Source organism: Monodon monoceros, unplaced genomic scaffold, assembly GCF_005190385.1.
Source record: "Monodon monoceros isolate NGI ecotype Baffin Bay Population unplaced genomic scaffold, NGI_Narwhal_1 Super_Scaffold_12, whole genome shotgun sequence".
NCBI lineage: Eukaryota > Metazoa > Chordata > Mammalia > Artiodactyla > Monodontidae > Monodon > Monodon monoceros.
This window is the reverse complement of record NW_021703768.1, coordinates 53,902,083-53,928,554: the sequence shown is the minus strand read 5'-3', so window position 1 is coordinate 53,928,554 and position 26,472 is coordinate 53,902,083. Positions and strand designations below refer to the sequence as shown.

Genomic DNA, 26,472 nt, shown 5'->3' with positions numbered 1-26,472 from the left:
TTTATCTGTAAAATGGGGACATTTATATTTATAGCACCTATGCACAAGGTATGAGGATTACCTGAGTTTATTCATGTAAAGGCTCTCGATTACCTATTATTCATATGTGTCATTTGTTGTGTGACTCTTCGGTATCTCGCACACTTCTGCACATTTTGGGGGCCCAGCCAATATGTGAGGATGGTAATAACGATGTTATTTGATGGTTCCCATTTTAGTTTCCAGAGGTTCTCCAGAGTTCAGGGAAAGGAAATTTTGAGGCAGGGGTTGGTGATATTTTAGGGCTTCTCTTACGATTGGAGATTTAAACTAACGCTGTCCTAAGAAAGCAACCTGGGTGAATAGAGAGTTTTCTGGATTACGGAGGCTACACTGGGCAGGTAATTATGTGAGCAGGGGATATGACTGGGTCCATGTGGCCTCCGCCCCTCACTGCAGTGGCTGGAGAGAGATTTCGGTGCTTTGACAAAGCTCATTTTTAACAAGCTACTTGCAAGCTGGATGGAGGTGATTAACTCCTTGTGGCAGGAGAGGTTTAAGGCGACGCTGAAGGGGCACAGGGATTCACAGAGCTGTGGGGAACTGAACCGGACGACAGTGACTTTCTATTTCCTTGTGCATGTAAGTTAGTGCTTCCATAGCAGGCTCATTTTGAAGTTGTGAGGGTAAGTGTGACCAAAGCTGCAGCCATGAAACACGCTTATTAGGTTCACAGTCCGAAAGATAAATTAAGTATTGCACGTGTATCTCTAAATATACATACAGCCCTATGTAATGGCTCTTCCACCTTTTTCTAAGGATGCCATGAGATTTTGTGAAGTAGTTTGCAAGTATAAAACATCGTGTAAAAAGCATCTGAGAATGCCAAAATACAGCTACTGCCCTGATGGTCCGCCAGTGACGAAGCCGTCGGGAGCCCAATAGTATAGGATGCATTTGTGAGAAAGTTGACTAGAGTTAGGGGAACCACCTGTAGGTATGGAGGATAGCAAAGCCCGGCCTCAACTCCAGTGGGGACTGAGGCCAAGACCAAAGTTTCATTAATGCTGTGAACTGATCAACAGCAATAACTTTCCTACAATCGGCCATTTCACAATGGACCTTTGAATATGCATGCTATTCCTCTAACTGGAACCTAGGCCAGACACTGAATCATTTGAAGAATATACTTGTGTTGGCTGGGGGATGAGAGAAGGAAGAAGAAAAGTCATTTAACTGTACTTACTTTCCAAAGGCTTTGTACACCCACCTACCTGCACTACCTGCCAAATCCTAATTTTCTTTCAAGTTCCAGTTCAGTGTCACTTCTCTGTGATGACTCTCCTCATTCACAGAATCTTCTCTCCAAAAGTACGGGATTCCTCCCCCTGCTGTGGCCCTGGCTAATCAAGCTGAACGTTATCTGCTTGCACACCTCTTCTATATCTCCCATAGTCCTCGAGGGCAAGGACCATGCCTGAATTCCTAGGTTGCCAACATCTACCGTGGTACCTGCCTCAGGGCGAGTGCTCTGGAAACAGTCTGAATGCACCCTGTTTAAATGACACATATGTGTTTATGTTGTGCCTTTCAATAGGCTGCAGGTTCTCTGAGGTCATGGCTCACACCTCTCTGATAGCCCCTTATAGCCCAGCCCTCCCAGTGCTTACAAAAGCCAGAGGTCATCCGTAAACATCTGTTGACTTATAAAATAATCCTACAATTAAAGACTGTATTTTTGATCACAGATAGTCTTCTTTCCTTGAAAAAACTTAACATCAAACTCAAATTTATCTTTGTTTTAAACAGATCCATATTTGGAGCCATAACTTTATATTCTGTAGTCAGCAGGTGGCAGAGCAAATAACCCAAAAGAAAGGAGAGGATCAGTATAGACTGTCTCTCCCTATCATACTCAGGCTTCTTGTGATCTTCGTACTCCATTGGCTTGACTCAGCTTACATTCCAAGTAGAAACTGATCTACATTCAAATTCATTTGTACGTATGAATGGGAAAAGGCCTAACGATCGCTAGAATCCCTTCTTCCATTACCACCTATTTCTATCATTTATAGTGTATGTTATATATTCACAGGTCTACCTTTCAAAAGGAAACCCAACTCTCAGACTCAACCTTCAGATCTGACCTCACAGTTTAATACTACCTTGTCTTCTGCTATATAGAATAAAATTTACTGAAGAAAATCGCCTTTAGGATGAACGATTTCCAAACAGATTTTACTATGTGCGGTACATAAACAAAGAGAACTCTATTTGTAATTTAGGATAAGAAGCAAAATTAAATTAGGAAGTGACTGTGCAGATATACGAACGTGCATTTCATGATATAAAACCAAAAAATTCATGTTATTTTTGCCTTTACATTAAACAGGCTACCGAATATTCTCTCAGCAACGAGACTGAGTGTGTATGGAAGTGCCATATAGAAGAACTCTAGACCCTGAGCAAAGAATTCTTGGTACTAGTTCTTTCTGGCTACCTCCTTCATCTGGATGGCCATGACATCAAAAAGATAGTACCTTTAGCAGGAGCTCTATAACTTCTGTGTGGACGAGTCCATGCACTGGTTCTCCATTGACGTGTGTGATCAGGTCCCCAGCCTTCAGTCCTGCCTGGCAAGCTGGACTTCCTTCTTCTACATTCTAAAGTCCAAGAGCAGAGTATATATATTAATAAGCAAACAAATGACAACCCTGACACCTACTGTTTCTTGTGGCTCAGTGTTCTCAGTTAATCAGCAAATGATCCTGAGCTCCTAAGAGGAAACCAGTAAGACAAGGTTTGCTATTCTTTTTCTGTCATCATCCTAAAATAGGGTACTTTCTATAGTTCCTTAAACAATTTCAGGTGATCTGAGAAAGTACTTAAAAAAAAAAAAAAGGAAGGCTAGGGAAAAAAAATCTAAGAAAAGAAGAATGAAAGAAGGATAAAAACAGGACTATCTTTGACTGTTTCTACCAGCTTGGTATGCAGAGTGGTTAATCAGATATGAAGACTAACAGAATTATGAGAAAGAATTAACTATTGCTAAATTCAATCCCACCACATAGATAAAGGGCAGGAGTATGAAACAGGTCCCAAATGCCAGCTTAAGAGAAAAATCATTTGCTGTTAACTACGCCTCAGCTGACATATTTATTCTCCAGTTTGGCTGGGAACAAAAACTAACCAGAAAGAGAGACTGTCGGTCTTACCCAAACGATATGATGCACTGTGTAAATGTCGCTGTCTCCCACATATACCCGGATGGCTCGGATGGTGAAACCATAGTTCTTCCCTGAACTGTGGATCACAACGGGCTGGTATGGACTGGCAGAAGCTCCTGAGGAATCTCGGCTGGGAGAGGAATCCCTTGAGGAAGAAGGGTCCGAGGACAGAGAATGGGGAGACATTGGACTTCCCAGTGGAGAAACAGCAAACATATCTGCAACAGAGAAGCCAGTCATCACAGCTCATCCTGGTCCCACAAACTGCTCTCAGGTAGCCCTCACTAGGTAGCCCTGCTGGGATTGGGAGGACAGTCACAATACAAATCCATTCCTTTCTAATAAAGAAGAAATAATATAAAAATATTTATACTGGTAACTAGCATGGTAACTGGTAACTTGACAGAAGCCTGTCAAAGAAATCTCAGAAATGCCTCTTTTTAAACTAACTTTTAAACTCACATTCTGAAGTTACAACTTCTTAGTTCTCTACACAAATTAAAAAACACACGAAACTTCACTGCTATCGGACTGTGATCTTTTAATGCACTTTCTTTTAATTAAAGAAACAGGAACTTCCCTGGTGGGGCAATGGTTAAGAATCCGCCTGCCAATGCAGGGGACAAGGGTTTGATCCCTGGTTCGGGAAGATCCCACATGCCGCGGAGCAACTAAGCCCGTGTGCCACAACTACTGAGCCCGCATGCTGCAACTACTGAAGCCCACACGCCTAGAAGCCCGTGCTCTGCAACGAGAAAAGCCACTGCAATGAGAAGCCCATGCACCACAATTAAGAGTAGCCCCTGCTCGCTGCAACTAGAGAAAGCTCGCATGCAGCAGCGAAGACCCAATGCAGCCCCCAAAATAAATAAATAAATAAGTAAATAAGCAAATCATAGGTGCACAAATTTCAGGTATACCCTCACACAGGGAAGGCTGTATGGACTATAGTAAAAGATACTCAGGCTCCAAATATTGCCCTAAATAACGTTAACATGGTTCTTTTCGAAAAAACCTGGCCTGGAAAGCAATTCATCAATTTACCTCTGCTTTTTTATAATATTACTGAACTAGTACTGATTAAATAATTTTGATCAAGAAAACATTGTAATGTTAACTTCTCTATAAAAGAATCATTCCTTATTACTATGATTAGAACTGATTCTCTTCATATATTACCTGTAATTCTAGCAAGGTTTCTGAGAGGATAATGCAGGTGGATAGACAAATTTTAAGAAAAACTCACTTCATATTCTTCAACACCAATACTATTCTGTTTTCCTTGTTTTATGAACAAACACACTTTTAACTTATAGCTCTTATCACTGTTTCATCTATGTGAATCTAAACAGATCCTAACTGGTCATGTGAAATTGCGTGTGCATGTGCGTGTGTGTGTGTGTGTGTGTGTGTGTGTGAAAAAGAATAACCTACAAAAAGATGCTGAGGTTTAAATGTGAGCTCAGTCAGGGCCAGGCTACAAAGGGCCAGCGCACCTGAAGCCTCCCGGGGTTCGGTGAGTAACATCGTGGCCACAGCAAACTGAAAGTATCCCGACTAACTTTTGCCCTAATGCTTATGTCTGTCCAAAGGAAAACAATTAGCCAAATGTATCACTATCCAAGCTCCTTCACTTTCTGACTTCATGCGGCATCCTGACCCTTTTTTCCTGGCTACCTCTGTCTCATCCAAAGGCCAGGTGAACAGATGCACACCGGTGGGCAGGGAACGTCAACACATGCAAAGGCAGGAAGAAGATAGAGTCGATACACAGATCCAAACTGCTAAAAGAGCCAGGCCCCCGACCCTTTACCTCAGTACATTTTACCTTATCTCCTCCGATTGAAGAACTGACCTACATTCACCAAGATGTGGGCTTTCTCATCAGCTCTCAAAGGGGACTGGACCACATCCCACTTACCTTCCTGACTGCAGCTGCACTGGGGCCATTGCCTTCTGGTTATGAATAGTCACTCAAACTAGGGAGACAGGTGTTTGTTTTATGGTGCTACACAGACATTTCCCAGAAATGAGAATATGCTACAGTGAGCATTACCCCCCAGGGAGCTTTTGTTTTTACCCAATTTCTTTCTGCAGGAATTTGAAATTTCAACAATGTAAACAATCCCTTTTATACATGGTCTGTATTCTTCCAACTGCAAACCATCTGCAATATAATTCGACTGCCACTTCCACTCTCTTACTGTCATTTGAGTGATAAATCGTAACCACCAGGGTATATATTTTCATCTCAGCCAGTGGAATTACTGTAGACTTTGTGATTAGCAGAGGCAAAACTAGGTTGTGGAAACATACTGCAACTGAACAAAACCATTAATTAAGCCCAGTTTTTTAATATAGGGTAGAAAATAATACCAGTAGGAGGAAGCATAACCCAACAGACAGGGCTGGTAAACCTTGTAATTTCAGTGCTGTCTGTGACTCTGCATCCCCAGAAATGAAAAACTTATGTTCTCTGTGTCGATTTCCTCGTTAATTAGATGAGAAAAACTATACTTAGCTTTCCAGCACAGATGCTGTTAACAGCTCCATAAAGGATACAAATGATGCATAGTCTAGGGAAGAAAAATTATTCAGAAGAGGGAAATTTATCACTTAACTTGGGGAGCGTGGGAGAAAAGGAAAGAAAACAAATAAAAGAAATAAGCCTTTGTGGGAAGAGAGCCTGCCTCATCTCCTGCTGCAGAAAGAAGCGAGGAGTAAACCACATATGCCCCTGGGAGCTCTGGAGGTCTTGCAGGGAGACACTCTGGAGGGCTGCGCCAGGACAGCACCCACTACTGTTTCAAGCCATCTTGTATGTCAATCAGCATTGCAAACTGGGGGTGGGGGGTGAGCATGCACAAATCACACAATGTCATGCAAGTAGATGTCTCTCTACCTCCTGGGATCATGAGGGACAGAGCACTGGCAGAAAGGGACTTTGTGACTTTCCCCGAGATTTTCTTTTTCTCTGTGCTTTCTAATCGCTGCCGAGCCACGTGAGAAGTGGGTTCACTGGAGGGCTTTGAGGAATTATCTGTACTGTCCACACACTCGCTTCGTCCATTTATCTGATCCAAGTGCTCTGAAAAACTGCCAACTGTACAAAGAAGAAGGGATAAACATGTTCAGGAAAATCTGGGATAGGAGAGGTGGGGAGAGGGAGAGAGAGAGAGAGAGAGAGAGGGAGAGAGAGAGAGAGAGAAGGAAGGACAAACGCTGGGAAACAGACGCCCATGTGGTTCATGAGTCCGTGTGGTGTCAGGCAAACATGAAAATCATGTGACTGGTTTGAGAAAAGTGGCGCGGAGGAGGAAGAATGAAAGAGGTTTCCGTTCAGATTTCGTTCTACTTGTACACAAGTCCACTAACTCTCAATTGACTCCATTTAACTAGGAGATTACTTTTTAGAATCTTTTACAACCCTAGTAGAGACAACTCTTCCCCCCGACCCCACCACGAAAGGCCATGAACCAAACATCAGCTCATGAACCGCACAACGCCCACCGTATGGTATGACCATCCTATGACACAATGATCATCATTAGCAGTGCTGTTAATATTGGTTTTTTGCTATGTGGACATCATTTAGTCACTTCGTGGACATTTATGCCCATTGTCACCTCCTACCATCTTTCTAGGCCACACCTCACACCTAGGCTCAGGTTTGTAACTTATGGAAAAGTGCCTAAAGTGTCGCCTTTGACTTCCCACACCTGCTTTCACTCTGAGCTCCTTGTAAATTTCACAGGACAAGACAAAGGGTATGCTTCACTGTGGTACCCAATGGTTCCCTACATCTTCTTGCCTTTAGACTAGACAGTGCCAAATGCCGATCTGCCCTGAAGTTACTGGAAGTGAAAAGATTTGTCCCCCTCTAAGCCAGCCATCACACCTCCTTTATTTTTAATTTTATTAATCCTCAGTATACACTGGAGAGTTGTTTTTTTTTTTTTAAGTTAAAAAATTAGGACTTCCCTCAGCAGAGGAACATAAGAGAACACGTAACCACGTAGGAGGAGGCAGAAATGGAAAATCACTGATACCAGTGTGGTAACTGCACACGCCCAGAGTAAAGAAAGTTCTTTACTCTTGTCAGAAGTGACATGTTGAAAAAAGCCAAGTGACCATCCCTTTTGGTTTCTCCTATTCTTTCTTTCACAGGCTATCAGTTTTCTGGGTTTTTTTTTTTTCTTTCTTTTTTTAATCACTGATAATACATCTTTGTCCAGAAAAAAACAATGCTTATCTTCTTTTTCCTTCTAAATGCTATATTATAAGGCCCCTGTGCTTTAAAAATCATCAACACTATCACCACATTAAGATATACAATCCACACAGAGAATTTAATACCATTATAAATGATCCTTTGAAAGGCCAACCAGCACATTTTAAAGTGCTGACCATGACATTCTTTGCCTAGAGAAGAGGCTTAATCAGACTTAACTGACATTTCTGTTACAGTGCTATATACACATCATTCAATTGCACGGCAGGTTTGGTCCTAGTTCACAGAGGTGGCACAGACCCACAGGTGGGGTCCAAGCTGAGGGAAGGCTTGGACTTGGGACAGTGGGCTTGGGCACAGCACAGCTCATGGCCACCTACTGTGCTGTAGGTACAGGGTAAGATTCACAAACTTCCACATGACACCCATCTGACCTACTAAGGAAGACGATCTTAAGGCAAATATCAACAACCTTTCTACTTCTATATGCCAAATTCAGTCCCACATAACAGCATATCTACTCTATTCACTCTAAATGAAGAAATCAACTGCTGAGGGACTTGACAAAAACTGCTTCACAAATCAAAAAAATCTTATCTCAAAAAACGTTTAGTTTACTTTGGGGTAAGTTACACACTCCCTTCTCCTTTCTAATTTGGCTTGGATAGGATCACGGACAAGCATAAACTGAAAAGCGGAATCTCTTCACAATGAATAATTTGTTGGATGCATTCAAGCACTACACCTAAAACTTCAAGACTTACTTTTCACTGATTCAAGTACATTGTAGTCATGAAAAGAGAGACAGGTATAAAGCTGCACTTCCCTAAATGCCAGAGTGTGAATATTCAATGTTCTCTTTTATCATCCCTCCCTCTTGCCTCCGCCATTTCGTCCCGCCATCTCATCTCATAGCACTGTATATAAACGTGTGTTTCCTTTCTGCCAGTGGTAGATAATGTCACCTTAATGTTCTGTAAATGTCAAGGATTCTTTCTTTTTGATGGTGGAGCAATATAAAAATCAACAAATTTAATTTTACTACAGTCACGGTTTTCAGATTCCCTAATTACCCTTGGCTGTGAGCAAATCAGCTCATCTCTCTATTCTGTACGGCCCCCAAGGTCTTTGATTAGTTTTAGCGTGTGTATGGGGGAGACAGAGAGAAAGGTGGTTTGAATCTATTAATCATAATGCATAGCAGGATACAGACAGATTGTTTTTTCAATTGTGAAAGTAATCAATCAAATGCTTAGACACCATTCCCCTCCCTTTACCTCCTACCTTTCTGGTAGTGAGTAGGCAGAGGAGACCAAGAGGTCATAAACAATTCATCATATTAAGAATAAATGTGAAGTAGAGGTAACTCTATTCAGAGTAAATAATAACTAAGAAACAGATGAGAACTTAGGAACCAGAAATATCTACATTTGATCTGATTACCAAGATGAACTAAAAATGGTCAGCCATCTTAGACTACTAGCTTGTTTCTACACTACTTCTCCCCTGCTGTGCTCTTGGCTCTCTGATTTAGGACAAGTGGAAGTATCCTACATGGAAACAGAACTGAGGTGAAGAGAGAGAAGGAAAAAACCCAATAGCCTTCTTCCCCATGATCAACTGTAAGCTCATGTGAAGCTACACAGGACCAGACTTTTTAGTGAGGCGGAAATAAACCCAGCCTGTAAAATTGGTAATTTTGAAATGATTCAAAACAAGATGAAAACATGACACCACGAATATTCAGTAAGTTAAAAAAATGTTCGTGAAAATTCTTGGAATCATTCATGGTTATCAATATAGCATACTGGTTATGGCTTAATGAAAACATTTATCATAGCAACCTTAATCCATATCCATGTTTTTATTTTTTAAGCATAAACACACATTGCTCTGTAGAAGGACATGCTGTGCATAAAATTTTTATACACCGAATAATATTTGAAATGCACTTCAAGGACTTGCTCTGAGGGAGGCACAAGGCCGATCATCTAATGAGGACACCTCCGTGATTAAAGGCCCCAAGTACCCATGATACAGTAAGCATTTTAAAAACCTGTGGAGATACTGCTCCTGGTGTCAGGAAGGTTTACTTCACATAAAAGTGACACCATAAAGTGCTCCCTATAGGAAAGGCCCAAGCCCCACTCTGTCTCACACACCCAAAGATGTCTTAGGGTTATTTGCGTCAGTTATCCAGAGGCTGGGAAGGCAGCTTGTGTGCAGTGGAGTTCTTTCATAGGCGCACGAGACACTGATTTGAACTGTGTCAGTATTCCTGACTCCCCTCTCCCCGCTCCATCCGTGAACCTCACAGAATAAGCATCTGTTTTTTTTTCCCCCTTAAAGAAACTTTATATCCAAGTTACTTTTGAAGTAAAACGCTTCAAAAGTATAGATCGAGGTATGAGGTATTTTTTTGTTTACCATCATATATACAAGATGTTTGCCCACCTAATTTCTTGCTTGTCTTCTTTTTTTATACGTCCCTGAGATTCTCATCAGCCTCTGTTTCTAGCCAGCTATGCAAACAGAATAAGCATCTTGCTGCACTGAGGGTCTCACGTGCAGACTGCTTGGTTATTGGGTATAAGTGGTCCCATGACAAAAACCAACTCCTCCAAAGAAACAACCACCCGTCTCAACAGCAGAAGGAAAACTGGCTTACACGGTACCTTATGGGTGGTGATTTACGACACTGTTGAGGGTAAGTTTGACCATTTGACTGTTTGATAGGGTCGCTTACTTGTAACTTTGAGTTAGATGCAACTCCACAAGGCACGCCTTTGTACCCACAACAGAGAACATGCTCCCTTACTGTGTTCTGACAGCCATCAAAGGACGCCACTGAAACCCAGCAGAGGATGTGAAGGCTCCAGGTGAAGCAAGAAGGACGTGCTGTACAGCCATGCACTAAGGAGGGGTCTGAGACATCTGATCTCAGTTCTGAGGAGCCCATCGCCCAAGCTCAAGGAGTGGGGCCATGGAGAGAGTCTAGTGGCACAAAATGCCCGTCATCGCTGCCTGGCTGGGCCAGGCCGGGGACTCCGAGCACCAGCAGTCACTTCTCAATGTGGTGGGTGATGCCTGGACGGCAGGGCCGTGCCCAGGGCCTTACCTGACAAGGTGGAGCTGCTGATGGTGCTGGCCGGAGTGCTGACCTCGGGCTCCTCCTGAGCACTCTCTGCAGGGGGCGGGGCTGGCTTTTCCCGCTGCTCATGCAGCTCTCTGGGGTGGGGGGCAGCCTCATCTTGTTCTGCCTCTGCTGAAATAGCCAGTTTGGGAAGCAGGCCAGAACCGACTTTATGTCTGTTGCTTTCAGTATCCGAAGAGTTGGATGTGGATAACTGTTGCCTTCATTAAAAACAAAAACAAAGTCATGCATCTATACATGCTATGAAACTGTGTTCAAGGTGAATTTTGGAAGAAACCAGGTAAAAATGGAACTGAGGTAGCCTAACCAAGACATGTCGAGGGCAGTGATTCTTACAGTGTGGTGCCCAGACCAACAGAATCAGCATCCGAGGGAACTTGGTAGAAATGCACATTCTCAGCCCCTATCCCAGATCTCCTGGGTCAGCAATCTTCTTGTACAGGCCCCTCTAGAAGATTCGGATGCACACTCACGTTTAAGAGCCACTGTCCTAGTAGCTGCTGTTCATGATACTTGTTAACAAGAATTTCACATACAATAAAGATGTTAAAAAAATAAAATAAAATAAAATAAAAAAAAGAATTTCACATACATTTCAGAATACTCTGAACTCCAGCTTAATGTTTCCGTGGACGGCAAAGCTGTGCTTTTGGTTTTGTCCCCAGGGTCTTCCTTTTCTTCTCCTGGATTCTGAGTACCTCGATCTATACTGTTGAAAACCTGCAAGGCAAATAGTCAGTGCTTATTAATACCTTCTTGAAAGGGATTGTCAGAATAAAAAAAAACAAACAAATCCTGGCAGAACAACCTGAGACTATGACTGAAATTTGAACTGGGACTGTGTATTCAAAAGGTACTTTCCAATGCTGTTTACTTGAGTCCTGAGGTGAGCGGTCAATGTACAATTTTTTTCCTTTTGGAGTGGGGAGCTATGAATTCATCACCCTCTCACCGTCTCTCACTATGGACTTTGTATCTGCAAACAAAATCCATAGATGCATTGCAGTTTCTAGGCCCGGGATCGATGCACATGTTAGATTACTTTTTAACCGTGAAGTCAATCAGAAAAAGAAAATCACAGAGAAAAAAATTGAATGGCCCCCAGTCAGGGGCGGGAGGGAGAAAAATGAATTGGAATCGAGGGCGAAGAAAAGAATAAATGACCTGTTTCAAAACATGTTGGGGGGAGATGCAGTGCGTTAGGAGTCAGAGGTACTTACTTGTTTGGCTTATAAATCTCACATACAGACAGGCAGCTTCATATGTTGGTACCAGGATTTCTGAAGGGGATCATAGCTTAGGCAAACTGAGATCTCTGCTGTACCACAGGGAAGATGGAAGCTAAAATAGGGAGCTGAGAGCCCAGCCCAGGAAGCGCTCACTACTGCCCAACCCAGTCACTTGTTGCTCTCATGGGAATGGACCTTAGACCTCCTATAATCTCCTGGGATTTGGAGGAAGGTGGCTAAAGAACAGGGGACCGTGGGCAGGGAACAGTTTAGGAGCTGGCTTTGATGGGCCAGAGAACAAGTACTGGGAAACCCCACACTCTGTGTTATCAAAGCTTCTGTCCCGGCTCTGGGCCAGACCTGCACCTTCCCTCCAGGGAAATCCCTACCTCTCCATGTCCTTCCTATAAATGGGGAGGGCAGTGCTGGCCAATTTGCAGATGCACCCCGGGCAGTCACTCAGAAAAAGATACGGAACACTTTAAAATCACTCAGTGCTATAGAAAAGCTACACAATAATCATGCAAGATGCCATGGCAACAGAAAATACATCGCTACTGAAAATAGCAAAAGGAAGGCAGGATGCCCTCTAGGTTCATTTCTATCTTCCTAGGGCCCTGCCCCCCCATCTCAGGACTATCAGGTGTGTCTTCGTTTTGTTTGTCTTTTAAATCTTACCACTACCAGTGAAAAAGCATCTTTCTCCAATGTGGATTTTATCTTCTACCACTTCCAAAATTCTAGCTTGGCTTCCTACTGCCCCTTTAATATAATAACTTACACTTTCTATCATCGGTTAAGAGACTTTCTCATTCCGCAATCAACTGTCCCCAAGTGTCTGGGCTTATGTCAAGGACCAAGCTTTCTCCTTTGTGTTGTATTCCATGGGATACTAGAAGAGGGCTCTGCATACAATGAGCTCAACGTTCTTCACTATAAGATGAAAGAAATGGAAGGATGCCTCCAAGGCCCGGCAGCACTGAGCTAGACCACAGTATGTAAATGGTATCAGGTACTCCAATAATGACTATTAAAGCAAGTCTCTGCCTCAAAGAAAAAAGATACTAATCTTTGGATCATGAAACAGAGAAATATACCCCAGCAGGGCGGTAGGGACTCTGGATTATCAAGATGGTGGGGTCATTACCCACCCCCCGAAAAAAATCTCAAGCCCCAAAACACTGCATGGGGTTTTTACAATTCTGTGCAGCTGTTTAAGGCACCAACTACCTGGCCAGTAGGAGATTCTCCCAGAGACCTTCTACGTTTATGCCATATTTTACTTACTTTAGAAAACCTATGTGAACATGAGGAAAACTGCCTTATTTCCACAGTAAAGTCTTCGTCATTTGTGTCATCTTCTTCCTCAGTCTCCATATGATGGTACTTCTCTGACCGCGCTGCAGGGAAATGTTTGGAAACAGTTCCAATTATTCAGATTTTCAGCTTTTAATTTAGCTATTTTAATTATGAGTCCTTATATCAAAGCAGCATTATGTTTCAGAACCCATGCGTTCAAGACTGGAAGGTACTACCAAAAGTAGAGCTGATTTTCTACAAAGGCCAAATCATGTTTTATGTCAGATAACGCACGTACTATCAAAATAACTCGTGTCATCTTCGGATTCCAGTTGGGGAATGAATTCTGCCTTCTGTCTCAGCAAACTGTTCCAGTCTAAGGAACGGAAGAATCGATGCTGTTTGACTTCATACGCACCACCTTGAGGTAGGGAGTGGAGGGGAAGGACACAGGGAAACGTGTTAAATGATCCTCCCAGCAAAGGTTAGAATCAGTTTCAAAGAACAACCAAAAAAAAAAGAAAAACAAAAAAAAGTTCTATCAAGAGAGAACTAAAGAAGTCAGAGAAATCTTTTTCATTCTACAACCAAAACCTCCAAAAATTCTTCCATAATTTATCAGCAGGAGATTTGATTTTGCTAACAGCAGTTGCTATGGCACAGTTTTTCTTTGCTAATTCTTCCATGGCTTCCTCTATTTTTCAAAGGTTAATGTGGCCACTTAAAATCCCATTGTGATGAACCTGGGGACGTGGACACACACTGGCCCAAAGCAGACTTGCTCATTACAAACCCCCAAAAAACCTAAGAAGGTGCAAAATGTGTTCACAGCAATATTCCCTCTGGAGGTAAGGTTTTAATAAAGATGAATTTTCCCTAAACAGTATATAACGGTTAACATTTGATTTTATTGGATTGCTCATTAGCACTGGTAGGAATTATATTCTGTGGACTACAGATTCTTAAGTAAGAATACTACTCAGCCATAATAAGAAATGAAATTGAGTTATCTGTAGTGAGGTTGATGGACCTAGAGACTGTCATACAGAGTGAAATAAGTCAGAAAGAGAAAAACAAATACTGTATGCTAACACATATATATGGAATCTAAAAAAAAAAAACAAAAAAAGGTTCTGAAGAACCTAGGGGCAGGACAGGAATAAAGACGCAGACAGAGAATGGACTGGAGGACACGGGGAGGGGGAAGGGTAAACTGGGACGAAGTGAGAGAGTGGCATGGACATATATACGCTACCAAATGTAAAATAGATAGCTAGTGGGAAGCAGCCGCATAGCACAGGGAGAGCAGCTCGGTGCTTTGTGACCACCTAGAGGGGTGGGATAGGGAGGGTGGGAGGGAGGGAGACACAAGAGGGAGGAGATATGGGGATATATGTATATGTATAGCTGACTCACTTTGTTATACAGCAGAAACTAACACACCATTGTAAAGCAATTATACTCCAATAAAGGTGTTAAAAATAAATAAATTAAAATAAATTAAAGAAAGGAGAAAAAGAAAAAGAAGCTGGCAAACCTGTTTGATAGATTTATAATGCATGTGATGAACATCAATCACAATCCCTACGTTTTAGGCTTCTTTTTGCCAAGTTAGCATTACAGCACAGTTCAGTGAAACAATATTTTTAATTCAGTTCGTGATTTTAAAGAGAGATTTTGCAAGGGCAGGCCCCATCAAAATATTACACTATCCCTCATGTAAAGAGAAGAAGGTACACATTTTATTAAATCCCAGCATGAAAATCAGACCCCCGCCCTGCCACCAACATGCACACTATTGATGGGGGAGATAAGGAAGAATCAATCTTCAAACAATTCCAGAAAGAGAGATTTCTTGCAAGACTAGGGCCAGGGTCTAATCAGCCTCCCTACCAGGAGATGCCCCTCGATGTGTGTTGCAAATGCCTCTTTAATACACTCATGCTTCTCGCCCTGTCCTCAGTGGGGTACAAAAGGAATAGGATGAGAAATTGAATCTGAATGAAAAATGGGCTTGGATCTTGGGGCTGGGGAACTGTCTGTAAAAGGACATGGCTCTGTCCCCACTGGACCCCTTGAGCACCAGGGGCAGGCTGCCTAGAGCTCTAAACCCAGCCAGGGGAAACCGGTGTTCTGAAGGCAATGGAACAGAGAGAAAGAAACAAAGTGGAAAAATCACCCCCCAAAAGGGAGAATGGGTTCTTCACAAAGCATTTGATCAGCATCTTCATATAGAATTCCAGCCAGGCTTTTTCCGTGTTTATAGCACAATACTCAAGTCTGATGTTGATCCCAACAGCAATAGCATTAGCACCTGTGATTTGAGGGACAACTCTGACTAGTATTACACTAGATGCTAGAGGAAATTGCTTCTTTTAATTAAACCACTGAAAGTAACCCCACGGAGTAGGTATTGTCAACTCCGTTTTTGGATGGGGAAAGTAAATAAGCAGTAAAGCATACTGGACCAAGATTACTAGGTGAGTAAGGGTTAGAGGGGCTGAGCTGAGGTCTGTCTAAAAACACCCAGGTCCATCCTCAGTGCCACAGCGCCACAGGCCATACAAGGGGGAGGCATGTTTCAGTTTGGATTCTACCCTGCCATCTTTCTCGCGTCAGTTTACAAATGGATTCTCGACTGCCGATCCTGGGGGACACAGCCAAACAGCCAATTCCCCAGCACCTCTGCCCAGTCCAACCCCAGTCTCCATGTATCCTGGTTCTCTTCTATCCCAATCAACATCCTCAAACACAGCTGCCAGGGACATTTTCTTCCAGTGATCTTTTCCTGGAGAAGTTAAAAGGGCTTAAATATTTATCTATCCAACGCCCTCACTGTGCCAGTGACACTGAGGTCCAAAGAGTCAAGCCCTACTTAGTGGCCCACCATGCACTATCCAGCGATGACTATGACTTCAGCTGCCACAGCAAAGGACAGCTCTGACACGCCCAGGTCATTCAACTTTACCCAGAAAAGCACAGTTCTCTAGACCCAAAGGCTCGAAAGACACTTCCAGACAATATCTGGAGTTTTTGCTCCCTGACCTGCTAACCTTTGAGACCCACCCACGTCGGTGAGAGCATTCGCTTCCTCTTTGTGATGAGTGCCAAATGGGTCCTCCCCAAGGAGCCCCAGCCCACTGGTGACCCAGTGCACAGCTCTCACCCTTTGGTCTTTGTGCCCCACTGAGAAGCAGTTGCTTCTCACTGGGTCATGTTTCTCATGCACTTTTGGAGAGATGGGGAGCAAAAGAATGAAATGGACACACTGGGGAAAAATTAACTCTGGGCTAAACCGTTGGTATGATATAGATGATGGCTTTACGAGCCAAATACAAATCATCAGACACAGGAACTCATGCAAATGTCAGCTCTCACTGTAAGAATTCACCAGGAAAGGAAGGGAAAGTGACTATTTCTTGAGCTCCTACTATGCACCAGGTTAATGTACCAGATACCTTCATAAACATGCCTGCACTCGATCCTCACAATAATCCCTCAAGGTGTGTAACATGCCCATTTCCATAGATTAGGAAACTGAGACTCCGGGCAATAAAGAAAAGACTCACAACCTCTCAGCTGGCTCATGCGTGGGAGTCAGTCACATCTGAGCAGCTCTCAAGTCCAGTGAACCTGGCTGCCACTCAACACTCTGCAAGTTCAACAGTCGAGTTCAAGTACGACAAGGTCCCAAATTGCAAGTTATGCTTTGGCACTAATGTTCTCCTTTGAGTTTTCCTCTCCCTTCATAGACGCTTCTTAAACATCCATTATGTTCTTCACACTCCTTTTCTCAGTCTCTCTAGTCTCTTGGGCAAATGCGCACTTGCACATTTTCACGGTGCATTATTTTGCCCGCTAAATATGCATTAAATCCAAAATGCTGTCATTGGAAGCAGCATGGCAAGCCTGCGAGATTCTCAGCCTCATTCTCCGGGCCCTACTGGGACCTGTCACGTTGGACCTGCCTGTTTGACAAGCTCTCCTTGACAATGCTAAGAGCTTGGGCAGGGTCTTTTAAATGTCTCTTTTGAGCTTCTGCTAGAAGATTTGTTTCTCAATTTGTCAAACCCTGAAAAGACCAAAAGCAGCGGTCAAGCAGAAAATGTGCAGAGATAACTTGCAGCGCATAATCTATAAACATGGATGTACTGACCACCATCATAGCCCTGTCTTGTTAAGTAAAGCCGAATCAAGTGTCCACATATTCTTAAAGAGGACGGAAATGGGCAGAATACTAAGGAGGAAAACTCTCCAAAGTGACACACGAACACTGAAGGGAACTCTTTAGGGGGTGTGCTAATTCCAATATATTTTTAGCCCTACCTTAGGACAACACTCCCCTGGGACAGCTCATTAGGATATACTAATAGATGCTTGTACTGTTGTAGGACAATCTTAAAATGCCACTGTTTCTCATATTTGGCTCAAGTGAGTAAAATCATCCCTCAAAACTCTGCCCCACACAGAGCCTTGACACCCATTCTTGGACAGCTACTCTTATCGCTTGAATTATAAAGCAAATCTAACTGCAGGTCACAGATGGTGGGAAATAACCAGTTTGCTAGTCACTTCAGACAAAAGGAAAACCAAACAGGGCGACAAGAAATATAAAGGATTCTGTTCAAAGAGTTCAGTCAGCCCAAAAGTAGGGGGCACCACCACAATTTCTAAATCTCATATGTCCAAAGGGGAAAGCAAGAGATTATATACACAGAAAAATAAAAATGATAATACCGCAGCGGTGTCACATCTGGTCCTAAGAGCCAGAGTCGATGATCTTTTATCCTCACAAAAATCCTGGGACATAGTGCTACTATCAGCTCCATTTTATAGATGAGGAAGTAAGGCACACAAGGGAAAACAACCTGCTCATGGTCACACAGCTGAGATTTAAACTCAGGCAATCTGACTCTGGAGTTTATCCCTTTAAGTCCCATTATATTGCCTTTCCTAGTTAAAGGCCCACTCATCCACTGAAAAAGGCAAAAAACACACGGTATTCCAGTATGAAACTCAAAGCAGTTTTGCCAACTGAGTCCTGAGTTTAAAACTTCTTGGGAATTCCCTAGCAGTCCAGTGGTTAGGATATGAGCTTTCACTGTTGTGGACCCGGGTCCGATCCCTCATTGGGGAACTGACAGACCACAAGCTGCATGGCACGGCCAAAAAAAAAACCAAACCCAAAACTTCTTGGATTCTCTAATGCAGGGTCTTTAAGAGTTTTCTGTCGAGCCAGAAAGTCAATGTTTTAGGCCTTGTGGGCCATGCAGTTGTTCATGACTATTCAACTCTGCCAGAGTAGCATGAAGGCAGCCACAGACAGTATGTGACTGAACAGCATCGCTGTGTTTCAATAAAACTTTATTTACAAAATAAAGGTTGGGCCCAGGGGTTTTAATGCATCATCATAACCTCTAGGTAGCACAGCATTCCATACTTAAGCAAGAACTGAGCTCTCCAACTGGGGAAGCTGTGAGCAAAAGTGGAGAACAATATAAGATATATATTTGGAGCTGTTGCAAATGATTTTGGCCTTGGAAAAACCGGGTGAGAGAAAGATCTCGTCAGTATTTTCTGATCTTTCTAGCAAAACCAGGTAGAATGAAACAGCTCAGAGTAAACAACCCATCAAGTCAACAATTTTCACTGATGAAAATTTTTATCGATACAGGTACGTGTGTGGTGTGTGTTGTATGTGTGTGTGCATGCGTGTATGTTATATGTGTTTATTATTTAGTCTCATCTAGATAAATTCACATACTGGGGTTGGCTAGAACTCTGTACTGGGATCTCTGTCTATTCAGAATATAAGGAAGAAAAGGAAAAAGAGCTGGCAAAAACAAAAAACTGGAGGCAGAACAGTCCGGAAAAATAATCAGCAAGAAATAAACCTACTATCTCCTTAATCTTGAAAGTCAATGTTGTTTAATCCTCTTTCTTGGGCCATGGTGCTGATCAACCCCAGGCACTCATTTCCAATAATCAGTTCAAGTCCTGATAACCTGTTTCAAAGCCAGCAGATAGTAACTGCTGGGTCAGATCCTTCTAGGAATATATATATTTTACAACCCCAAACAAACAAACCAAAAAACCTCCACATCCCTAATCCTCTGTTTCAAATTGTTAAGATCCATGCTTTTCAGGACAGAAGAGTTACATGTGCCCCCGAGGTCTTCTTCCAGAGAAAGAAATCAGTTTATTTACTGAAACAAATTAAGAATAATTTCTGCTTTGCAAAAAAGAAGAAAAACAACAACAAAAGAAGACAAACAACAGCCACCAACCCTCTTAGCGTACATACTACTCTGAATCAGGAAAAAAAAATCCAAAATATTATTGTTATAACATATTGTAGTCATATTCTACATCAACCAACAGATGTTTCCTATGAAAAAAACAAACAAAACAAAAACACAAACCTCTGAGTGCTCCACATTGACATTATTTCCTGCATATTAGCAAAATTAAAACGTATGTGCTCTAACCTGTTCCCAGTCTCTCCAGGGGATTCTGCCTGAGAAGCAAGGTAATCAGATCCTGGGCATCAGGTGGTGGCGCCTCATCCTTTTCAGGCCAGTTGATCTCATCTAAGAGGAAGAAAAGTAGTTTACGACTTCACTGCTGAAAGGCTGGTCCACATCCCAACAGCGTGGACATCACCCGGGAGTTTGTTAGAAATGCAGAATTTCAGGCCCCACCCCAGACCTGCTGACTCAGAATCTGCATTTTTAAGAAGACCTTCAGTTGATTCCGAGGCCCAGTCAAGTCTGAGAAGCACTGTTGCACAAGATGTGAATAGCACAGCTGTCAACAAGGCAGGGAGAGAACACTTCAATGAGCAGTACCTCTCATCTGCCTTTTAGATTCACTTTTCTTTGGTAGAACTGGGTCACTACTAATTGGTCCTCTAGTTATTAAGAGGGCTCAATATAGCGGAAACTCTGAACTTCTGCGTTTTAGGCGATCGCCCATCCAGGGATCATGGGGAGTCAGGGTTTCTCTTCTACCATCATCCTCAACTGAGAACCTGGCCACAGCCCCAGGGTTCTTCAGGTCCAAGAAGCAAAAAATAATTTTGTAAAAATAACCATTTCCAGAGACAAAGGAAAGGTCAAAATGCTAAGACTGAAGAAGAAGAAAAAGAAGGAAAAAAAAACGCCAAGGAATTGTAGGAATGGAAGTACTTAAAATCTGTCATAAATATTAGAATATGTTCTACATTCTAAAGGAGTTTGCCTGAAGATAGGTGTGCATGCTTGTGTGCATGGGAATGCAATAAAAACATGAGTTATTATTTCTGCATGTGCTTGCCTCTAGCTTCCTCTGCTGCAGTTCAAATCTGATTTGGAAAATAGAACATGAATATGCATCTGAGCCATAAGGCATCGACAGAACAAAGCCAGCATTTGCTGCTTGTGTTAATTAAACAGTTGATTCCTTTTGCCATTCATCCTTGATATATCAGAAAACAGCCTAGTTATAAATCCATAACGAGCTCAGATATTGTATAAAAGGGTTATACACTGTGGGCAACTCACAAATCTACTTTGTTAAAGTTTACAAATATGCCTGGCTCGCAAAATCAATGATGGAAAATAATGCTGTGATTAAGAGGCTCCTCATACCAAAAGGAATGGTCCCCCTATTTCCACTGTTGGACACTCTAAGCGCAGTCCAGAATGGACCACAGGTAGGTGATGAAGATGTGACTGATGACTGACAAACTTTGAGGAGGAGAGGCCTTTTTGATCTCTGCTCCAGGGAAATTTATAAAAACAGCAGGTAGGGTAGTAATAAAGCCTATTTAATTATCATTTAGTTTTGCCACAAGCCACACAACAATAGTTAGGGTCAGCTTGCAGGTTAAGATCTAAAGGTTACTGAATTTAAATGAAAGATGAACAGCTGTTAAGAAATAACATTACACCATAACAACTACCAATGAAATCATTAACAATCTGTGGATTAAATTTGCTTCCTCCCCATTCTCATTATTTATTATTTGGTAGACATTTGTTTTAGGGTTTATTACATTTTTGTTAATTTCTTTACTGTGCCAATAGCCATTTTTCCCATTTGTGTAAATGTTACCCATGTTAACCTCTTCTTCCCTGGTGCAACTTTCCCACTATGGAAAAGAAGACTGGACAGCCGTGAAATCATTTGCAAATCCCACGCCAATTTCTTTTGCAGAAAAAGTACACCATAAAAATTGGCCACATTGCTAGTACATTTCCAAATTCCATGTTAACAAAACTTCCCCAGATCAATTCCCAACACAAATTGCTCTCTTGAGATTGTGAAAGTCAGTTATGTGCTATGATGAGTGAGTTCTTTTAATTTGTTGGCCAAACCCTTTGATAAAGGTTAACTGTTTAGTAAAAACAGTGATACTCCCCAGAATTACATTAAAAAGCTGCTTCCCAACAGCGGCTTAGAGATAACTGCTGACAATATTTACCACTGATGACTTGTCCAAATAGCTCTTCTGGAGTGTCCCCAAAGAATGGCACGCATCCAACCAGAAATTCATAGAGGATAATCCCCATGGCCCACCAGTCTACCGGCTTCCCATAGCCCTGCCTCAGAATCACTTCTGGTGCAATGTATTCAGGTGTGCCACAGACCTAAAAGATGATTGCAATATCAGAATAATTAGAATATTAGACATGAATTAAAATGAGCAAGATGGCTAAATATCAATTATTTTGCCTAGAGTGCACCTGCTCAACCACATGGAACCACATGGACAAAGAATTTAAGAACAGTGATTCTAAGTCGGTATCTATCATACCCCAAAAGCAATGAATTACTTAAAATACCAAAAAAAGCAAAGTTTAAAATGCTGCTCTACTGTGAAACTGTGTGTAATGTCTAATTTCAAATTTGAGTAGTTTTACTTACTTTACAAAAACATTTGTAATCCTTGGATTTAAAATAATACTGCATTTTTTTGTCTGTCACTATCAGAGAGAGTTTTAGTATTTATATGACTGAAATATATTCACATCCTGGTTACTTCATAAAAGCCTGACAGTTGAGATGTGTTCACCTTAAGTAACTGTACAATGAACAGATTGTGGGCACATGGTAATGAGGCATGCTTAAAGGGAAATGGGCCATGGCTCGGATTTTGGCACCTGTGATTGTACAACGCACCATGAGTTTCATGAGGACTCTACTGAGACTCCCGAATTCCTTACGAAAACAGTTTTTCCATTTGTCTCTCTCACACCCTCACTTGTGTACAGTTAGATCGTTTGTCTTACTAATAGACCATAATGTCGAGGGAGGAATGTGGAGGGACTGACATTTCAAAGAGGCCCAGGGAGGAAAATGGAAGCAATTTGCGCTTTATCAAACGTAAAGCCCCAGCACTAATGTCAAGATGGCCTAGGCGAGCTGATTCTGAATTCCACTGTCAACACTGCACTTTGTATTTCTCTCTGGAGCCAAACAGCACGCAAGCTTACCTGTTTGTCCAGGAACTCTCGAGCATCCTTCTCAATATGACCCTCATAAAGATTGGTAGTCATGCTCATTAGCCCCACCTTGGATAATCCAAAATCTGTCAGCTTTATGTGCCCCATGGAGGTGACCAGCAAACTGTGAAGCAGAAGGATATATATCACAACACTCACTTTGAAGCTCATTTTTTGTTTTTACTTTTCTCCCTCCCACTGTGAATTGATAAGACTATGTAATATATAGGTATCAATCTTATCACAAAACCCAGACGGCAAAGAGATGAGGTCACACAAAGATGTTAAATATGTGTATCTGGCGGCTGAGAGTAATCCACAAGGGGAGGCCAGAGACCGGGCTCAGCCCATCTTCCTTGGAGATGTCACATACAGCATCATTTACAACTTGAAGCTCTCAGAAAAATTCAAGTATGGAACTCTGACACCTTTCCATTTCCAGAATAAGAAAAGAGCTGAGAAAGGGCTACTGATAATCCCACGTCACACGTCAGTAACTAACATAAGCAACCAATCCGTGACTCAGATGAGACAAAAGATAAAGAACTTGGAAGAAAAATGTAGCATTGTTTCAGATTTCAACTTCTGGCTTGAACTTAAGTGTCTACTCACTAAGCACAAGACCTACATGTCTTATACATGCAAAGAATTCACATTTGAAAGCTTTATGAATTTACAGTTAATTTTTTTTTCACTTTAAGTGGCAAAGAAAATTTTAATTATTTAAAAAATTAAAGGAGTAGAGGAGTTAAAAAAAATAAAGCTATTGGAAGGATGCATGCCAAAATTCTAATAGCTGTCTTCGTTTGGGAATGTTGTGAATGAAGTTTTTTCTTTTTGTACTTCCCAAATTTTCTGTAATGAGCGTAAGTTAATTTTATAAAATTTTGGCACACTTAAAAGCTCTACATATTAATAAGAACTACTTCTAGAGGTGTCTCAGATTAGTGGAGAAAGCACGGAACATTTAATAAATGGTGTCAAGATGAATACCTAGTCATTTGGGGAAAGATAGTCTATCTGTATCTCAAATCAGACACCAAAATGAACTCCACATAGACTAAAAATTAAATAAAAAACAAAATTGTGAATAAAATAGAATAGAATATCAAGGATATCATCTTGGGGGAGAAAAAATTATCTAAGTATCATTCTAAACGCCGAAACTATCCAGAAAACAACTCATAGCATTCTATGTACCTATTATTTACATAATAAAAAAAACTAAAAATAAATTAACTAACCCTGGCTTAATACTCTTTTTTGTTTGTTTGTTTCTTATAAGCTGCTATTGTAAACACCATAGCCTTTAAAAAGATTATACAAAAATCATCATGTATACTGCTAAAAATAACTCATTTTGGAACATTATGGGAGAATTTAAAAATGTACAAAGCAGCATTAAAAGAAAACATTTTTATAGACATAAACACTTTTGTATTGTGTGGAAAAAAAGACATATTTCATCAGTGTACATACTTGTCTGGTTTCAAATCCCTATGTACAATTCCATAATTATGTAGATATTCCAAGGCCAGGACTGTCTCAGCAAAGTACATCCTGGCCATATCAACAGGGAGAGGACCCATGTTCTTCATTAAGGTAGCACAGTCACCTCCTATAAAACACAAGAAAAAGACTTAGCAGGTATAGTATCAGCTGGGATTAAAGACCGCCAGTTTAGACTGCAGAATTTCCAAGTAGAATGGTCTCTATCCATAGACATAGTCGATCGTGTTCGTAAGTGGAGACTGTGTTAAGTAATCATGTTTCTACTTATGATGTGGTGTGGAGAAAATATAGACTTTTATTTAAGAAGCGCTGCTCATGAGAGAGCAGATTTGGCCTGAAGTGAAACTAAATGTTGAAGAACTGATGGTGTGTGTTAGGAACAGCATGATGATTTAAAATAAACCATTTTAAAACATGGATTCTGGAATCAGGCTGCCTGAGTTCAAATTCCGGCTCTGACTCTTACAGGTGGGGACATCTTAGGCAAGCTGGTCTTGGTTCTTTCAGCTGTAATATCAGGATATGAACAGTGTCATCCCTTTTATTGTGAGGATTAAATGAGGTAATCTGTGTAAAGAATTCAGGATGCTGTCAACACATATTAAACATGTGATAAACGTTAATTATTGTTGTTAAAATCACCATAACAAAAGTTAATAAAGCAAAGTACTGGTGTGGTGAAAAGAACAATGGGTGGAAATCAGGCAAGTTATGTTTTTGTCCTGTATCTACCACTAAATATCTAGTGAAACCCCTTCTTGGGTTTCAGTTCATTCATCTGCAAAATGAAAACGATATTTAACAGTTCGTTAAGTTACAAGTTTTGGGATTCTGTTCAAACAATCACAAGGGCTTAAATTAGATGCTTTGAAAATTGTTTTGGAGACTAGGATTGACATATATACACTAATATGTATAAAAGAGATAACTAATAAGAACCTGCTGTATAAAAAAATAAACTAAAATTTTTTAAAAAAAGAAAATTGTTTTGGCCCTTGCTTATCTATTCATTTTATTAGCTTTATTTATGTCAGTAAGTCATGGCTATGGAAACACTCAAAAATTTCATGTAAAGTTGACGGACATAAGATTACTTGGAACATTTAAAAGGTAGACCACAAACTTCCAAAAGAAAAAAGGTTAGTTTTTTAAAATTAAACTATAGTTGATTTATAATATTGTGTTAGTTTCAGGTATACAGTTTCAGACTCTTTCCCGTTATAGGTTATTACAAGATACTGAATATAGCTCCATGTGCTGTACACTAAATCCTTGCTGTTTATCTATTTTATACATAGTGGTGTCTATCTGTCAATCCCATAGTCCTAATTTATACCCCCCCTTTCCCCTTTAGAACCATAAGTTTGGTTTCTATGTCTGTGAATCTATTTCTCTTTTGTAAATAAGTTGATTTATCTTATTTTTTTAGATTATAAGTTAGATTTTCTTGAATGTATCTTTCTCCTAACTCACCATTAATTTCGTACCATACACCAAAAAGGATATATTTTTAATATTTTCCTTAAGAAGATCCATTGTAATGAATGTTTTTATGATATGTGATAAAGATAAGTAGGAAAAATCCCATCACCTATATTCTAACTTTAATGACCAATTGAGAGGAGGTGCTTAGGATGAAAAGCCATTAAAAAGGGAAAACAACCTTTTTCCAAATAGCACTAATTTTCCCTTTGTTATAGTAGAGCTGGCCCTTTACAAGCAATTATGGGAAGATAATGACTGGGAAGACAGCCATCTAATTGCCTGGCCTTGGTTCCTACGTGGATACAACCATTGTATGGCACAAGTACAGAAAGCGTCAGCTGCACAAATGAGCCAGTGGTTTCTGGGTACAGGTGTCATGTTCTCTGTGTCAGAGTGACTCACCTTCGACATATTCCATGACCATGCACAAGTGGCGCCTGGTCTCAAAGGAGCAATACATGCTGACAACAAAAGGGTTTTCTGCAAAAGTCAGGATATCCCGTTCCACAAAGGCCTGCTGGATCTGGTTTCGGAGGATGAGGTTCTGTTTATTAATCTTCTTCATGGCAAACCTCTGCCGCGATTCCTTATGCCGAACAAAATAGACTGCCCTGAAAAGGAGCACAAGAGTTGGGGTTCAAAGGAAGAGGGGATGTTTCTGGGTACAGTACATCACTTTTTTTTTTTTTTTTTACATTCACGTGATAGCCGGGATTCAGCCCACATAAGCTATGCTGGCAACTACAAACATTCCATTCCAGGCCAAAGCCCTTTGGCTAATTGATTTTTTAAAAAAATTCTTTCAATAAAAGTTACAGGTCACACATAAGGCAAATTCATTTCACTGAAGAAAATGGACAGTCTCCAGAGT

At 41.2% G+C, this 26,472-nt stretch overlaps 1 protein-coding gene across 6 annotated transcripts in view; it reads right to left on the bottom strand.

The window, feature by feature from the left end:
- The window catches only part of MAST4 (microtubule associated serine/threonine kinase family member 4), a 568,502-nt gene that overhangs the window by 12,547 nt on the left and 529,483 nt on the right, over positions 1-26,472 (bottom strand). For 4 of the 6 annotated variants that reach the window (XM_029218025.1, XM_029218027.1, XM_029218026.1 and 1 more), the window contains 11 exons: positions 26,004-26,212; positions 24,084-24,222; positions 22,596-22,728; positions 21,584-21,749; positions 19,608-19,709; positions 13,418-13,540; positions 13,108-13,220; positions 11,184-11,311; positions 10,556-10,791; positions 3,195-3,424; positions 2,520-2,642 (listed from right to left, as the gene is read on the bottom strand). In XM_029218025.1, the coding sequence (XP_029073858.1) occupies positions 2,520-2,642; positions 3,195-3,424; positions 10,556-10,791; positions 11,184-11,311; positions 13,108-13,220; positions 13,418-13,540; positions 19,608-19,709; positions 21,584-21,749; positions 22,596-22,728; positions 24,084-24,222; positions 26,004-26,212 (1,702 nt within the window). Of the gene's footprint in view, positions 1-2,519; positions 2,643-3,194; positions 3,425-6,108; positions 6,310-10,555; positions 10,792-11,183; positions 11,312-13,107; positions 13,221-13,417; positions 13,541-19,607; positions 19,710-21,583; positions 21,750-22,595; positions 22,729-24,083; positions 24,223-26,003; positions 26,213-26,472 lie in introns of all 6 variants that reach the window. The other 2 variants (XM_029218029.1, XM_029218030.1) reach the window with 1 other exon arrangement.